Here is a 17,717-nt window from a genome sequence, read left to right as displayed (position 1 = left end):
ATAAAAAGTTAAAAAAAAAGAGACTTTATGATCTGGCCCCATTTACCTCTCCAGACTAAAGGGCTATTGCTATCCTATACCACCCCCTCCACCATCCCCTACCCTAGCTACAGTTGCACTGATCTTAAATTGTGCTCTTTGCCTCCCTGGGACTTTGTACCAGCTGTTTCCCCTGCCTGAATTGTTTTTCCCTTCCCTTCCTCATCTGGCTAGTTCCCAGGCCTCCTCATTCAGGTTCATCGGTTTAGAAGTCACTGCCTCCAGGAAGTCTTCCTGACTTCCATACCTAGGTTATGAGCTTCCCCTGGGTGTTCCAATAGCACCCTGTTCTTTCCCCACAAAAAAACCACATTCCCCTGTATTCGTGCCTGTGTGTCTTCCCCTCCCACACTGATGCTGGGATGGCCCTGTGAAGTGCTTTAACCAACAGAGTGTGGGAGAAGTGGCCCTGAGCAGGTTCCAGGCCTAAGGCTGAAGAAGCCTGGCAGTTTCAGCTTTTGTACTTTTAGAAGCTCTGAGCCACTATTTAAGAAGTTCAGCTACCCAGATGGAGAGGCCCTGGGACTACACGGAGAAAGAAAGCGGCCTAGTTGAGCCTTCATATGACTCCAGCCCCAGCTGCCATCTGACTGCCACCTCATGACAGACCCCAAGTGAGACCAGCAGAATTGCCCAGCTGAGCCCAGTCAGTTCACAGAACTGCAAGAGATAATAAAATGATTGTTTTAAGCCACTAAATTTTGGAGAGTTTGCTATGCTGCAATACATAACTAAAGGACCATTCTGGATTTCAATCGTCTACTGAATGTTTGTCCTGCTAGACTATTTTCTCCATGAAGGCAGGGACCATTCTATTCTTAAAAATTGTTATACACTCAGGACATTCTCCAGCACAGAATAAGCTCTCATATATTTGATGAATGCAAATTAAGAATGTCTACAAGGCGAAGCCAACAACAAATGTCTAGACCACTCACTGTGTTGAGTATACAATGACATCAACAAAAGGTGATTAACTGGACATCTGGGCAGTAAGTTCCCGATGTAAGACAGCTTACCTTTGTAGAAGGACTGAGTCAGATTGACTTTGGGCCACAAGCCAACAACACAGAACAACGTTGGGAGCAGAAGAGAATGGCTAATGGTTCGGGCCTGCAAGTTCAGAAGCTAAAGGCAAGGGAACAAAGTTGTGATCCCCGATGGTGCTCCTCTGGGCAGCACTGAACAGGTGATCTGGTGTGTCAGTCAGTGAGGACTCCAGCTGCTCTAGCCAAGTACCCCTCACTCAAATGGTCTGTTAGCATTCACAGGCTTCTAGGGACAAGAGACATCAAAATGCCATTTTACACATAGGAACAGACATCATCGTCAAAAATTTTTAACTCGCTTTAAACATGGAGGGCCTTCAATGTATGCGGAATGAATACATTTCTGCTCAAATCGGTAAATCCCAGGATTGAGGTCTGGTGGTCTTGTCTGTAATAATCATCAGCACAAAGTGTCCAGTCAAGTCAACGTGTATTGTTTGAATATCTTCTGTGTCAAGCCTTACGTGGGATGCAAAATGGGAAAATGCCATCCCTGCCCTGAGGGAGAGAACTGGGGAGACTAGACTTACACAAATGAGATAATTAAATAACAGGACAACATATAATTACTGCTAAATTGTGTGGTAAGAAATTAAGTGCTACAGGAATTGGGAAACGTGGAGAGCAGTGAGGGCTCAAACAGTTGGGAAATGCTGGGAGGTGGAAGAGAGCTGAACCAGCATGCTTGTTATTTTATTTTGACACAATAACACAAGGAATGTGAAAGGTGGCTGCCCCAAATCCCAAAGCCAAGGGTATTTCTGAAGTTTCCCAATATTCACGTTTCTGGGCCTTTGTTTATTGCTTCTTCTGCTTGCAATACCTTCCTCCCTTCTCCACCTGGTAAATTCTTACTCAAATTTAAAGGTCCAACTCAAATGCAACTACTTTTCTGAATCCTTCCATGGTATCCCATAACCCAGTGCTCTTGCTTCTCCTGGAACATATCTATGCCTTTTGCGTACTCACCTTCTCTACCACTGCCATTAATAGCAACTTACATTCGTTAGGCTCTTACCATGTGCCGGGAACTATGCTAAACAGTTTAAATGTGTTGTTTAAGCCTCACAACAATTGCATGACGTATCCGTTTTCCTATTTTATAGATCAAGAACCTGAGGCTTAAAGTGGTTAAGTAAACTGACCAAGAATACATAACAGGAAGTAAGAAACCATTCAAACCATTTGTGGGACTCCAGAGGCCACTCTTAAAACACTGGACCATGTCTTCCTGGAGGCTGCAAATGCTGGGATTCAAACCGTTTGTGGGACTCCAGAGGCCACTCTTAAAACACTGGATCATGTCTTCCTGGAGGCTACAAATGCTCCTTACTCCTCGGTCTTCTCAGATTCTAGGATGCTGGCTGACATATGGCTCAAAAATTGCTGAACAAATTAATACCACTGTCATACACATGCCTGGGTCTAAAAGTAGGTACCTCCAGTACTCTTTTACCCCAGATAGAGACTTCCATCAAACCAGAAGTCACTACCTGGGAGAAAGGAGGAGGGAGAAAGTGTAAGCAACTTATATTTGATTTTGAGCTCCTTTATTTCACGGATTCAGGTGTGGGGAAAGAGGACGGAGTCTTTGCCCAACAAAAGAATACACAGATAACTCTGGCTGGGTCTGAAGATGAGAGCTCTGATTAACAGGCGTGGGGGCGGGGAAGGGGCCAGTATCCTCTTTGGTATTTTGAAAGCAGCAATTCAAGTTGTTCTTGTCAAATCAGGAAGGACCAGTCGACCTCACTCCATCTGACCCTATTACTGGGCAAACGGAGGCCCAGACAAGGGAAGGGCTCGGCTCGAGGCTACATGGTGAGACAAAGCTGGAGCCAGAGCTGGATCCCCCCGAATCGGAACCCCGCTCGCAGTTATCATCGCCTACCCAGTCGGGCAACTCCAAGCAGATGGCCTTGGGCAGAAAGCTCGTACTACTGGTTTCCTCCGTCGGACCCTAAGGTTCCTCTCCTCCACCCACTGGGCCTGGTGTCTCCCACCTCCTCTAGCATCGGGGCCTGGGGAAGATTGTTCCCCCTCGAGTTTCCACGGTGTCTGCAAGGTCGTCTGGCACCACCGAGGCCGCTCTCGCCCCGCTTCTCAATGGTCCTTCTTCTGAGGCGGTTCAGCTTCGCCCCCTGCGACCCTCCTCCTCTGCACGACCCCCCCCCCATTCTTATGCCGGCAGCAAATGACACCTCTTCCACCGGAGGCCAGGCCCCCATCCCCGTGCCCTTGTTGAAGTTCACCTCCCCGCCAGCCCCAGTACGCCTACACCTCCCACTTCCTTTCGCTGAGCGCCGTCCTTCCGGCTGGGCCCCCTTCTAATTGGCTGGCGGTGAGCTTCCTTGGGGACTCGGCCACTCCGAGGGCGCCACACAGGCCACTCTAGCCGCCGTCCCGGGGTTTGGCCGCGCTCTTTCGGCTGCGAGCTCTATGGTGTTGGCGACGACATGTGGCGGCTCCCGGGACTCCTGGGCCGAGGTAAGGGCCTTCGGCCGCGGGTCTTGCGGCAGCTGAGACTTGGAACTGAGGAGGGGGCGGGCCGGAGGACTGAGCCAAAGCAATAGTGGGCGGTGTTAGAGCGGAAGAGAGGCGGGGTCGTTAGGGGCCGCGCTGCACTCTGAGTCAAGGGGCGGTTCGAATTTGAGGTGTGGGCGTGGCTAGTAGGAAGAGGGTGGAACTTAGAGCCAAGGAGATGGGTGGAGCCATTGGAAGGGGGAGGAGCCAAGTACCCGGAGATGGTGGGCGGAGTTCATGAAAGAGGAGTAGAGGCCAGTGCAGTAGGCGGGGCCAATGGGGTAGGCGGAGCCAATGAAAAGAGGCGCGATTTAGAGACAAAGAGCTACAAACATGGAGCGAGAGTTTGTGTATGAATGTGTGGTCATTTTAGAACAGTGGTTGTCAGCCCTAGGAGGGCGTCAGAATCACCCGGGGAGCTTTTTCAAAATATTGATGCTCAACCCTGAATGATCCTAGTTTATTTGGCTCTGGGGTGGCACGCTGGAATCTGTACTAAGCAAAAGATCCCCACGTGTATGTATCCTTGTTTAAGAACCTCTGCAGAAGCAGGTGCCAGTGTTTCCTCGGTTCCTGGCGTGGGGCTCTGTCAAGGGTCAGAGGGAAGATTGATGGGGCCACTGTTGCCTCAGTCCCGCTCATATCAAAGTGACTGATCCTTGCTCTGCACAGCTCTTCCCCGTCTGCTGGGACCTGGCCTCCGTGGGGTGACCTCCAAGTCCACCAGCCCAGATGGGCCTCAGGCTACCTCCTCCAACCTGCTGGTCCCTGTGCCCAGTTTCGACAGGTGAAAGACTGCCATTCCGTCACCCATGTGCTCCCCTAGCCTCCCTCTACTCCCACTTAGGACAGAACTTGATAGCCTCTGTTACATCTTACATCTTCTAGGTCTGGCCACCATGGCCCAGGCACAAGCAAGGGCCCAAGGTCCCATGGATGGAAGGCTGCCTTCCAGTGGATGTCTGCCCGTGACTCCCGGAACACATTGTGGGATGCCATATCATGGGTAAGGTTTCCCCAGCCCTGTCCTTGTCCTTCAGTGTGGATGAGAATGATCCTGTATGGAAGTATAGCCTAGAAACAAGAGCTAGGGCATCATTGTGGCCACACTCAAAATTTGAGTAACTCATGGCATTGGAGCATATTTGGGGAGATATTGCTACTCCCTTTCCCCCTGCTGCCCATGTATATATTCCTCCTTTCATTCAGTAAACATTTATTTAACACTTTCTTTGAGCCAGGCATTTTTTGCTAAGTACTAGGGACATAGCAGAGAACAAGGTAGATATGACTCTTGCCTTCCTGAATCTTACAATTAAATAATACTAAATAGCTAACTTTTAATTTATTAATGTATCTATATATATCATCTTACTTAATCCTTACAAAATCTTGCAGAGGAAATATAATCTCTATTTTATAGATGAGAAAACTCAGGCTCTGAAACTTTAGGTAACACTCTTAAGGTCACACAGCTATTCAGTAGAGGAACCAGATTTTACTGTGGAGCTCGTGCTCTTAGCTACTATGCTCTGCAGCTTGGTTGCTATACCTAGTATGGCTTGTAAAAGCACATAGTACATATCCTGACCCATGATCGTCACTCAGTAAATATTTGTTAAATCTGATCTATAAAGCCAGAGGCTCAGTAACACGAGGTCTAACAAGGCAGAATCTTTGCCTCTTAGGTTCTGCTTATAAGATATTTTAAATGAAGTTGGCACTCACGTCACACTTGTCTCCATCACTTCTCATCCCTCTCACTTTCATGCTGCATACTTTGGGCAAGTGGCTTGACCTCTCTGAGCCTCAGTTGTCTCATCTGTAACTTGGTGTCATCAGCAGAGCTGAGACTGGAATGTGTCCATGCCAGGAACACTTCTCTCTGGGGAGCTATGGCCTAGGGGCATAACACACCCTGGAGAGGGATGTGTTTTCCCATTTTGTCGAAGATATGAACCCTAGGGCAATCCTATAGTGAGTCCTTCTAAAACTGGGTCTGCATCTCAGGGGTCCTGATGCCATCCCTCAGCTCTGTCACTACTGCCTATGTGAAAGGGCCTGAGCACAAGCTTATCTCCAGTGACATGGATACGTGTCCCTGTTATTGACATTGCTGGGACCTTCTCTTCCTTCAGGTCTCAGCACACACATCACTTCTACAGACAGGCTTTCCTCTACTCCTGTCTTGTCAGGAGTCCCTCTTATGCCCTGTGTAAACTCTTGATTTGTTTCCTTAGCGGCATTTGGCATAATTTGTAGTTATTATATTATTTCTCTGTGTACTTGGATGTCGTCTTTCTCCCTCAGTGAAGGTATGAACTCCATGAGGGCAGAGACTGGGTCTGTCTTGTTTGCCATTGTATACAGTGCCTGTTGCAACAAATAAGTATTTGGGTGTCTTTTCTCGTGCATAACACAGGAAGGAACAGGGAAAACCAAGCAGTCACTGGGCTAGGAGCTAGCTTAGGTCTTCTGCAGACCTGTTGGAGAAGAGACACCCACGACAAGCCTGTAGCTGTGAATGTGTGTGGTGGGGTGGCTTTGGGGTGGGGGAGGAGTTGTGCCAGGCTAGAGAAGGAGGGAGCCTGATGGGGAACTCTGACCCGTCTGCGTTTGGCTGCACGTGTGCCCAAGCCCAAACTTGCCGTTTATCTTTTTGCCTGCTTAGATTTTGTTTATTCAGTCACTCGCTCAGGCGTTTATTCAGCATGTATTTATTAGTGCTGTATCTTAGTGCTCTGCTAGGCGCTGGGGATACATAGGTGAGCAAAACAGACATGGTTCCTCCCTCGTGGTGCTTAGAGACTAACAGGAGAGACAGACCTTGATGAGTAATTGTAGAGGTGGCTGTTTAAGTACCAGTGTGATCAGGGCTCCATGGGGGAAGTTCGGGTGCTTACGAGAGTGCGCTGTGGGGGAGCGGCTACAGCCAGGAGTCAGGAAGGACTTCTCGAGGAAGTGATGTTGGAGATGTAGGCGGAGACTGAAGGAGCTGACTGGTGGAGAACTGTGTCCCCTGAAGTGCTGTCTTCCTCAGGGCACCCTGGCCGTGCTGGCCCTGCAGCTGGCAAGGCAGATCCACTTCCAGGCGTCCCTGCCAGCAGGACCTCGGCGAGCGGAGCGCTGCTTTTGGCGCAGTCCTCTGGACCGTTTCTTCTCATCTCCCTTGAGGCACCCGCGCTCCTGTGAGTTCTCAGTCCCGGGGACAGGAGAGCTGGGCTGGGAGCTTCTCTGGGCCAGGAAACATCTCTGGACACACCTCAGGAAAAGAGCCGTCAGCAGCTCCTTGCCTCTCCTATCTGCAGTCAGAGGAAGAGGAATGGGAGGAAGGTCTGTCCACCCAGCGTGTGGGCCACGCCTGTCCTCCAGGCCCCTCCCATGTCCTCCCCTCCCCTTCCATTGACAGAGCCCCGCAGGGGTCCAGGTCATTTTAGATCCTAGGAGTGGCTTCCTGCCCACTCCTCAGCCAGTTAGGTCATTCTCTGGTCAGTCATTCATCAGTAAGTGAATCTTTATTGAATGGCTATCATGCGCCGTGGTACAGAGGCAATGCAGCACAGTGATTAAGGCTCTGGAGTCACACTGTCATGGTTCAAGCCCAGAACTGCTCATACTAGTTTGGTGTCCCTGGATGAGTCACTTTTAACTTCCCTGTGCCTCAGTGTCTTCACCTATAGAATGGGGAAATAATAAAACCTACCCCCACAGGTTTCTTGGAAGGACTAAATGAGTTAATACATGTCGAGGACTTAGAACAGTGCCTGGCATGTAGTATGTGCTCAGTAAGTAGCGGTTTAAGTTCTTGCCCTTAGTATTATGATTATAATCATAATCAATATTAACCATCAAACTAAGTGCTAAGTGCTGGGGCTAGAACAGTGAATAAAGTAGATCCCTCCCTGCGACTGGAAGAATTCAAGCCAAGGAGCGATTTATGCTTGGGGTGTGGGGATCAGCATAAATGTGGGCCCCTCTCCACCCCTGCGGAGGGAAGCCAGCCAAGGAAATGGAGGAGGAGGCATGTGAAGGACATGTGTCAGCAGTTTCTAGATTCTTCCTTTGGTCCGCGAAGCCTCAGGGAGGGCTCAGTCAGCCCCAGCAGGCTGAACCTATCCCCTTCTGATGTGACCGCTCTCACTGGCTCTTTCCAGCACTGCGGAGACACATTCTGCCCAGCCCTGATAGCCCGGCTCCCAGGCACACTGGCCTCAGGGAACTCAGGCTGGGCCAGGAAGAACCCTCCACTCGGCCTGAGAGCCTCTCTTCACCCAGCTCCTTGAGAACAACTGGTCTTCGGGGTGCTTCTGAGGAAGGTATGGTCTCACCTCCTAAAATCAGCAGAAGGCGGTGGCGGGGTGGGGAGTTGGGCAGATGGACATTTGTTGCTGCATATACCACATTGGGGAATTGTCATTCCTGTGAGCCCCCATGCTTTCTGGGGCAATTTGGAATGATTTTGGTTCCTGGCAGTGGTGCTGGATGGAGGGCTCTGTGGACTGGGGGAGTGAGAGAAAAGGAGAACTAACACCTTCCTCCTTTGCCTTTTCCCTTGCAGATCCCAGTGACGCCGGCTTCCTGCATGCCAGCAGTAGCTTCAAGTCCAAGGCAAAGCCAGCCCAGCCTCAGCCCACTGGCGAAAAGCAGGTATTGTCCAGATTTGGCCACCTGGATCCCGTAACATTCCCCTAGACAGGTGGCAATCCCAGTGAACTGTCCCATGATGAGTCTTTATATTTCTTCCCCAGGAACAAGATAAATCAAAAAGTCTTTCCCTCGAGGAGGCCATGACTTCCATTCAGCAGCTCTTCCAGCTCAGTGTTTCCATCGCTTTCAACTTCCTGGGTAACTGGGTGGACCCTGTCTCAAGAAGGGTGGATGGGAAAATGGAAAGGGTATGCAGTAGGTCAAGTAGAGTCAGGGCAGGGAGTGGTTTACATAAGAGAGAGTTTATTTTCTCCCAGGTAGGTCGACCAAATCTGGCCTGGTGGCACAGTGGTGTCAGGGACCTATTCTCAGTCAGATGGTTCTGCCCTTCTTAAAATGGGCTCCCATCTCAAGGTTCAGTTTGCCTCATATCCAAATTCTAGCTAGCTAGAAGGGAAAGGTGGGAAAACTAAAGGACCACTCCTCCCCAACCTAAAAGTTACACAAATCATTGTCCAGAATGAAGTCTCACGGCCTTACCTAGTCACAGAGGAGCCTGGAAAATAGAGTCCTTAGCTGAATGACCATGTGCTTACCTGAAAATTCGGTTACTGTGTCAGAAGGAGAAAATAAATCTCGAATGACACCTTGAATTTTCTGCCGCACTTAGGCAAGAACAGGCTCCTGAGATTTGGAGCAGGCCCTCAAGTGCCCTTCCTTACCCACATCTGGAGACTCCAGATTCCTCTCCACCATTTGTCCTATTCTCTGCAGTGACTTGGCTTCTTTCAGGCCTTCTCATGTGGAGACCCAGACTGCCAGCAGCATCTCCTGGACTCTAGTGGGCAAGTGAGTGAGAGGCTAGGATTCATTCAGTACAAATGTATTAAGCATTCACCTTTGGTTAGGTCTTAGTTGAGGTGTTGGGGGTACAGTGATTCACAAGACAAAGTCCTTACTCTCATGGAGCTTCCATGTGAGTTGAGGGAGAGAAAAACAGCAAACTGGTAAAGAAATAAAAAAGGGAATTTCAGGGCTTCCCTGATGGCGCAGTGGTTGAGAGTCCGCCTGCTGATGCAGGGGACAGGGGTTCGTGCCCTGGTCCGGGAAGATCCCACATGCCGCGGAGCCATGGCCGCTGAGCCTGCGCATCCGGAGCCTGTGCTCTGCAACGGGAGAGGCCACAACAGTGAGAGGCCCGCATACCGCAAAAAAAAACCCCAAAAAAACAAAGAGTATTTCAGATAGTGATAAATGTTATGGAGAAAATTAAACAGGGGGATGCATTAGTGACTTGGGCAAGGAGCAGCTCTGATTTGGAAGGCCTCGCGGATGGAAAGATCCTTGACCAGACTGACAAAAACAAGCCAGTCTTGTTTCCATCTGGAGAAAGCTTTCCAAGTAAAGGGAACCGCAAGTGCAAAGGTCCTGAGGCAGGATTGAGTTTTGTTTGTTAAAGGAACAAAGAAAAGGATGAGCGTGGTTGTAGTTTAGCGATCACCAGGAGAGTAGAAAGAGATGAAGTCAGAGAAGCAGGCAGGGGCCAGATCAGATCAGGCCTTCTGAGCCGTGGTGGCGTGTGGTGCTTCTGAGTGAGCCAGGAAGCCATTGGAGTGTTTTACGCCGGAGCAGGAAGTGGGGGTAGTCATGTGATCTGATTTACTTTTCCAAAGATCTCTCTGCCTGCTGTGTAGACAGACGCAGGTCATAGGAACGCCAGAGGGGAAACAGGAGACTAGATTGGAGCTGTTACTGATGGCTAAGCAAAACATGATGGTGACTTGGTTTAGGTTAGAGGCAGAGGATCGGTGTGGGGGATGGGGACAGGGTGGGATCCTGTGCCCTCTCGAGTCTTCTCCTCAAGAACAGAGGGCTCTGTGAACCCTTGACAGTGAGTTTTCAGGCAGCCAGGAGGTGACTCATTCACTGCTGGCCGAACGGAGCCCGGCTTCTGCCTCATTGGCTTTTTGTGATTTTTCATGGGCAGACAGTCTTCCGCGAATTTTCTTGCCCATTCCTTCCTTCATATGCATATTCATTTATTCAGCAAGTGCTAAGCACTGTGGCAGAACACAAAGGGAGCATAAGCCATAATCATATTTTGCATTTGTATAGAGCTTTCACCCTATGCAAAGTTATTTCTTCTACATTCTTTTTCTGCTTCTGCCTCCAGGATTTTACAGTCTAATTGAGGAGACAGGGCTTGTACTCTTGAAACAGTTCAGTTCCTAGAAAAAGGCTTGTGTGTGAAGTAAGTGCCGAAAGCGTGTTTAAAGCCTGAGTGTGGTCTGAAGATTCTAGAGCAGAAACAGGTTGGGAAGGTCTGATGATAGAGGCAGAAAAAGGTATCCCAGGCAGGAGAAACAGCTTGAGCAAAGGCTTAGAGTTGAGAGTAGGCTGTGCTCAGCCCCTTCCCTGTTTTCCTTTTCGTTTGGATGATAAAGAGAACATGGGCTTTGGAGCTGAGCTCTCTTTCTTATATTCTCTCACAAAGCAATATTGACAGTGTCAGCTGAATCAGTTATGTTATGTTGGTTACAAGCAGCCTAAAACCACTTTGGCTAACCTAAGCACAAAAGGAATCTATTGGGATCTGTCGACTTGCCAAGCCTCAGAAAGGACAGGAATCAGAGAGCTCCAGGGATGCATGCGGCAGTAACTGAGAAACAGCGTCTTCAGAGTGCTGCCATCAGAATAAACCTGCGGAAGCTGTTTTCTTTCCTGTTGCAGCCAGATCAAGATTCAGACTCCTGAGAGAGGGTCTCATTGGTTGGGAAGAGGGCAGGCACATTGATTGACAGCACTGCGGGGAGGGCTGTTCCCAAAGGGAAATTAGGATGTTGTTACCAAGAGGAGGATGGTGTACAGGAGGGCAGAACCCACTGATACCTATGGCAAACCAGTGAAATATTCAGAGGATGGAAGTGCATGCGAAGTGTCCAAAAAAAAAAAGAAAAGAAAGGAAGGAGCATGTGGGTATCTGACTAAGAATGTGGGGAAGTTCACAGAGCAAGCTATGTTTACGCCTAGTGCTTTCTTACAGGGACAGAGAACATGAGGGATGGAGACTACATGGCAGCCTTTTCTTACTTCCAGAAAGCAGCAGACCGTGGCTACAGCAAAGCGCAGTACAATGTGGGCTTGTGTCACGAGCACGGCAGAGGCACCCCCAGGGACCTCGGCAAGGTACTACACTTCCTCCCTGCCCCCAGGCCCATGGCCTGTGCTGCACCGCCCAGAGTGACCTCCAGAAATGAGCAGTGGGCAGGGCTTGGGAAAGTCCAGCTTCTCTCTTCTAGCCCGGAGGGAAAACTAAGAAAGAAGTCTCCAGCTTCTAGGAATTTAGACTCAAAACACAGGAAGGCCGGGGACCTTGTCTTTCTTCTTTGCAGCTGTATCCTCACGACCTAGAACGTTACCTTGATGAAGGGATCAATTAATTCTAAAAAGTAGGATAAGTATGCATAGATGTTATATATAAGAATTTATATATAACAGTTTCTTAGAATTGTATACGATGGCCAAAAAATGGGAAGAAACTTGAAGTTCCTTCAACAGAGAATTGGTTAATAAGATCTATGTGGGCCTTAAAAATGATATGCTAGATCTATATTTATTTGCAGGGAAAGATATTCATGGTGTATTGTTAAATGAAAAAGAATAGGTTACAAAAGATAGTGAGTGTAGTTTTCTCTCTCTCCCTTTCTTCCTACACACACACACACACACACACACACATTTATATATGTGTGTGAGTGTATATTAACATATTTGTGTATATATGTTAATACATACAGTACCGGGGGGGAAGAAATTTGCAAGATTGTACACTAAAATGTTAACAGAGAATGATCTTCAGGAGGCAGGATTTCTTGGAATTTTGTTTCTATTTTTGGCTTCTCTGTATTTTCTGACTAATCTATAATGATTATGTGTTATTTAATTAAACACTTCACTCCATAAAAAGGCAGCATACAGTTATCCGTTGACTGGATGTTTTTCCCTTTGCCCCAGGCAGCCTCTTACTACCAGCTGGCTGCCAGCCAGGGCCACAACCTGGCTCAGTACCGCTATGCCAGGTGCCTGCTGCAGGATCCAGCCTCCTCGTGGGACCCTGAGCAGCAGAGGGCAGTGTCCATGCTGAAGCATGCTGCAGACTCAGGCTTGAGAGAGGTGAGTGCCATTGGTGGGGTCACTCCTGGGCACTTGGGGCAGGTGGGGCCTGGCAGTGACTAAGATACCTTTTTCCTTCCTCCTTGACCACAGGCCCAAGCTTTTCTCGGGGTGCTCTTCACCAAGGAGGCGTACCTGGACGAGCAGAGAGCCGTGAAATATCTTTGGCTTGCAGCCAACAGTGGGGTATGAGGTGTCCATATCCAGGCATGATGGGGATCAAGTCTGATAAAGGAAGGGATTTAGGAACTGGTACCGTGCCTAGGAGACGGTTGATAAGAGCATTGGGCTGGCTTCAAGCCTTAACTCTTGCTGACTTACTGTGTGCCCCTTGGACAGGTCCAGTGGTGTGCTGGCACTGGCTTGTACCAGCCTGCGAGAATTGTTAGCTTGAAATCAGCTACGGGGAGAGCATTAGCATTAGAATTGCCAAATGCTACAAAACAGGGCTTCTTCCCCTGGAGAGCTGGTTGTTAAACATTTACTAGCATACTACTGGGCTGGTCACTTCTTGTCTTCCTCATCTTTAAGATTGGGATACTAATGCCTGCCTGACCTGTCTACCACTTCACAGGGTTGTCGTGAGGATCAAAATCTGAGATAATAAGTGTGAAAGTGCTTTGTAAAGTGTACACGTGGAAGGTGCATCGTCACAAGTGGCTTAGTCCAGGGAAGTCAGAAGACGCGTGAGGTGAAGACATTGAGCAGTTTGGCGGGGTAGAGGATGTCTGGTTGTCTGTCACCTAGGGGTTGGCGTCCAGGCAGCATGGAGTTTGTTCCACAGAGCATTAGTTCCATGGAACGTTTATAAATCATATGAGGGAAAAATGGTCAGATGGATTTGGGAAATACTTTGTTAAACAGGTATCTTTAATGCAGGAAATCTTAGAGCTTTATGTCACTGTGAATTACTGAAAAGGCATCTGTGGGTTTGCTGTATCCTCAAGTGTCTTTGACCAGTATATTTTTTGAGTTGTATCTTAAAGGACCAGGAGCCCTGGGTTAAAGCCAGCAGTGGCCATGCACTAGAATTTCCCAGCATAGGGGCTGCTGCTTCTCTTTACTTCCTGGCCAACACAGTGATAGCGTTATTGAACTCTTGGGCATCAGAATACTTCTCCTTTTTCACTCTGTGTTGTCCAAAGTATCTGCAGTAGCCATCAAAAGGGGACCAATGTCATCAAACAGTACCTGCCTCTGTGCCTGTCTTTCTATGAAAGAGCCCCAGTCTTCCTTGGGCTCAGTGGGTTGTGTGACCATGTGTGGGACAAGCCTGGGGGCACCCTGGCTGGCATTAGTCACCCAGCACGCCAGGAGAAGTGCACAAAGGGATGTTGTGTAACACACACATAACAGCATGGGTGTTTTGGCCTGACTGTCCTAAGCTGGCCTGTAGCCATGAGTCCACCATATTTATTACATAGACTTTGACCTACATGTTACAGAAACTCTTTAGAGGGTAGAAGAGAAATAGAACCATGGTTGGGAGATTGAATATAATGAAAATATTCATTACAGAGAGGGAGAGATGAATGATGTGGGCAACTAAAGGTGTGAAAATAATAACGCTAATCTAAGCACTTTCCACATATTGACACATTTAATCCTCACGACAGGGTAATAAGGTAGGTGCTCTTATTATGCCTACTTTACAGATGAGGAAACTGAGGCACAGAGACACAGAATATGATGCCCGAGGTTACACAGCTGGTAAGTGGTGGAGCCAAGATTGGAACCCAGGCGTCTGGCTGTAGAGATTGGGCTCCTACTCCCTACCTGATACTGCCTCTCCCAGGAGCCTAATTCTCAGTGAGAGGGGAGTGAGGATCCAGAGCCAGGGACAAAGAGATTAGCCTTTTAACGTTTCAAAGGAGGCGAAACATGTTCTCTGTAACGTATGCTTTGTAGCTTTCTGGGTGGAGATCAGGAAGGCATTCAGGGCCTTCGGAAGCCCAGCCTCCACCCTTGCTCCTGGCTCTTTCAGGATAACATAGGAGCCCGACTCCCTGGGCTCCCAGAGCAGGGCCAAGTGCTTCCCGCAGCCTTCACTTCTGCACACTTTCAGCACCATCCTCAACACGAGAAACCTCCACGCTGCTCCGGCCGGAAGCTCCCTGGGTGGAGGGATCCCTGTGTCCTCTGTTCTGGGCCTCTGGCTCTTCACAGTTGAGATCCCTTGGTCCAGGGAGGGTTGCAGCTGGGCCTGACCCTGCAGGGGTGAAGCACTGGCCTGCTGACTGCTACACCTTCCTCCTGCCCCAGCGTTTCAGTTCTTCAGTCCTGCATGCGTGGGCATTTGTGTGTCTGTCCGTCTTCTCCTTTAGGATTCACAGAGCAGGTACCACTTGGGAATTTGCTATGAGAAGGGCCTTGGTGTGCAGAGGAATCTGGGAGAGGCTGTGAGATGCTACCAGCAGTCAGCAGCTCTGGGGAATGCGCCTGCCCAGGAGAGGCTGCGGACCCTCTTTTCCATGGAGGCAGCAGGTACAGATGAGAGTCAAAGCCAGCAGGTGCCTCCCCGAGCTCAGTACCCTGTGATGGAGAAGGGGGTGGCAGTAGCCTTTGGTCTGTTTGTTACTTCCGCTCCATTGGTGGGAACGAGCACAGCTTTTTGAGTCAGACAAATCAAACCTGAGTTTTAACCCCTGCTCCATTCCTGAACTTGGCCTGTATGTCTTTGCACCTCTGTTTCTTCACCTCTGAAAACTCATTAGATTGTAAAGATTAAATGAGATGGGACTTCTGTGGTGGCGCAGTGGTTAAGCATCTGCCTGCCAATGCAGGGGACACGGGTTTGAGCCCTGGTCCGGGAAGATCCCACATGCCGTGGAGCAACAAAGCCCGTGCGCCACAACTACCGAGCCTGTGCTCTAGAGCCCATGAGCCACAACTACTGAGCCCACGTGCCTAGAGCCCGTGCTCCACAACAAGAGAAGCCACCGCACTGAGATTAAATGAGATGACAGCAAAGGGCTTAGCACAGCCTGGCACACAGTAGGTGTTGAATAAATGGTAGTCACTCCAATGACTTGTCAGGAGAGACACCATCCCAGGGCTGCCTCCGTGCCCTGACTTACCATCTAGGGCTCTGGGAGCCCTGCTCACTCCTGACTCATTCGGGCTGACCTGGGTTAGTAGTGCCAGGGGAACCAAGTCCTTTAAGAAGCCCCTGCTCCAAAGTAGGAGTCTAAGAACACAGCCTGAGTAAGAGTTGCTCTCGCCTCTCCTCGCAGCCCCGGGGCCCAGCGAGCTGGCAGTGAGAGGATTGAAGTCGTTTTCCAGCCCCTCCCTCTGCAGCCTGAACACCTTGCTGGCAGGAGCCTCGCGCCTACCACATGCCTCGAGCACAGGGAACCTTGGCCTCCTCTATAGAAGCGCTCGTCTCAGAGCCAGCCCCGGATCCCCCAGCAGGGCTGTTCTCCCACACCCCTACCCCTTGGAAAGGAGTCTCGTCAGACTGGGTTTTGGCTAAGGTGAGATAAAATGCAGTCACTGGTACCTCTCACTGGTGCTGGGGGGAGGGGCGGGCAGGGAGGAGATGGGATGCAGCAAAAAAAACAGGGTGTCAGTATCCCTTTACAGGGTAGAAATTCCATGGGGGCTCAGGTTCCCAAGCAATTTCAAGTGCATGGCTAACAAATGACTTTGACCATTTCCCCTAGTTGGTAGCCTCAGCCTCACAAATGGGCAGTGGACACATTCATTTTTTGGCCACGCCACACAGCTTGTGAGGATCTTAGTTCCCCAACCAGGCATTGAACCCGCGGCCTCAGTAGTGAAAGCGCCGAGCCCTAACCACTGGACTGCCAGGGAATTCCCCATTCACAGTCATTTCTGTGCTGTGCATAAAAAAGATTCGTTCAGTGACCTGTGAAAAACTTTACTGAAGGGTCCAGGGACCCTGGTCCTCGCCTTAGCCTTTGCCTTGGAGCAAATCCCTTCCCGTCCCCCTTGCCAGTCTTCGATTTCCTCAGGCTTAGACCACATCATTCTTTGCCAGCGTCTGATGTGTGTGCCTCCAGTGCTTCACCAGAGGATTTTAGGTAGCATTCAAACTAATATTTTTAAATTTTAGTGTTTGTATATTAATATATATTATAAAAATGCGATTAGCATGTCATAGTGTCACAGATATTAAAAATAATGAATCGAGTAGAGAAAAAACGTTGTGACATTGCGTAAAGGGGAGGACAGATCCAGAGAGGTGGCAGAAGTCATGGGGTGGTTTCACGAATGCCTAAAACTCAGGAAACGCTGAATGACGTCCGCTTTTGTTCATCCCCAATGGATTCCCGACTGTCTCCATTTCACCTTTGATTTGGAAGGAAGGAGTTTAGTGTCTAAATGCCTGATGTAGCTGCTTGACTTTTTCAGACCTTCGCACTTCACTCAGCCCTAGAGATGGAGCCTGCGAGTTCTCAGAGAGATACCACAACTTGAATCCCAGAGAAGAGGCCAGATGTTCACCCGCCTTCCCAAAGAACCTTAAGTACCTGCCCAGCACAGTACAGAAGAAGAAAGTGTGTAAAGATCCAGGTTCTGGCCACGTCACCTTGAAGCAGTGGCCTGACTTGCTGTGTTGTTTCCTCAATTGTAGACCAAGGGCAGCGGTGTCTGCCCTCCTACCCTCCAGGGCTGATGTAGGGCATTTCACTGCGGAAAGGACGTTGGTGCTCACTTAGGCCTGAGGAGGCAGAGTGATGCCCATGGTTACCTGGCTTTATGAGTCACCAGCCCAGGACAAGGACCCCAGCCTCCCAACTCCTGGCCCAGGGCTCTTTTTTGCACAGTTCTCACTGTAATTTTAGGTGAAAGCGTTACTATCGTCCTGCCGATACAAGGGGGTAAATGGCAATTGGGCCCTTGGAGTCTTGGAGCAGGAGAGTATAGATTTTGAGATCCTCTTTTGTGAAAGGTTTGTGCCAGAAATGGATGGGAGTTTAATAAAACTGATACTGGATTGTCTCATCACTCTTGCCCTTGAGTATGTTGGGGAAAGCCAGGGAGATGGGCAGGGGAAGCAGAAAGCCGAGGCTCCATCCTCATCTCTAAACTCTCCATTAACCAATTTAAAGGGTCTTAAAAGCTTCTCCGAGAGAGAGACATAGCAAGAAATGATTTCTGAGTCAACGCTAATGATTCCAATTACTGAATTTGTGCATAGCTGTTCCCCGGCTTCTGGATGTTAGCCCAAGTTCAATAGCAGAGATGTGGTTGAGGACGGGGGGTGGGAGGGACTGAGGCCCAAACCCCCTAGGAACTGTCCAAATGCGAAAGACCACCCAG

General features: G+C 49.4%; 1 protein-coding gene across 3 annotated transcripts; it reads left to right on the top strand.

Annotated features, from left to right (window-relative positions):
- The first annotated feature begins 3,462 nt into the window (after positions 1-3,462).
- DELE1 (DAP3 binding cell death enhancer 1) lies at positions 3,463-16,943 on the top strand. Of its 3 annotated transcripts, none has more exons than XR_009518952.1 (13): positions 3,463-3,575; positions 4,284-4,398; positions 4,500-4,617; positions 6,652-6,799; positions 7,766-7,927; positions 8,170-8,258; positions 8,360-8,456; positions 11,302-11,444; positions 12,273-12,431; positions 12,525-12,617; positions 14,087-14,141; positions 14,756-14,915; positions 15,665-15,799. XR_009518952.1 is itself a non-coding variant. In XM_060008634.1 (13 exons), exons 1-12 carry the CDS (start codon positions 3,545-3,547, stop codon positions 15,901-15,903), a joined length of 1,554 nt encoding a protein of 517 aa, XP_059864617.1. In that variant the 5' UTR covers positions 3,463-3,544; the 3' UTR covers position 15,904; positions 16,806-16,943. The 3 variants fall into 3 exon arrangements, 2 of the variants coding, with proteins under 2 accessions (XP_059864617.1, XP_059864618.1); XM_060008634.1 differs by lacking the exon at positions 14,087-14,141 and adding an exon at positions 16,806-16,943 and having other exon boundaries at positions 15,665-15,904; XM_060008635.1 differs by lacking the exon at positions 15,665-15,799 and having other exon boundaries at positions 14,087-14,882.
- Positions 16,944-17,717: the final 774 nt, after the last annotated feature.

The sequence above is a fragment of the Delphinus delphis genome, chromosome 3 (genome assembly GCF_949987515.2).
Source record: "Delphinus delphis chromosome 3, mDelDel1.2, whole genome shotgun sequence".
NCBI lineage: Eukaryota > Metazoa > Chordata > Mammalia > Artiodactyla > Delphinidae > Delphinus > Delphinus delphis.
Note: the sequence above shows the minus strand (reverse complement) of the source record. Positions and strands in the feature narration are given on the sequence as shown.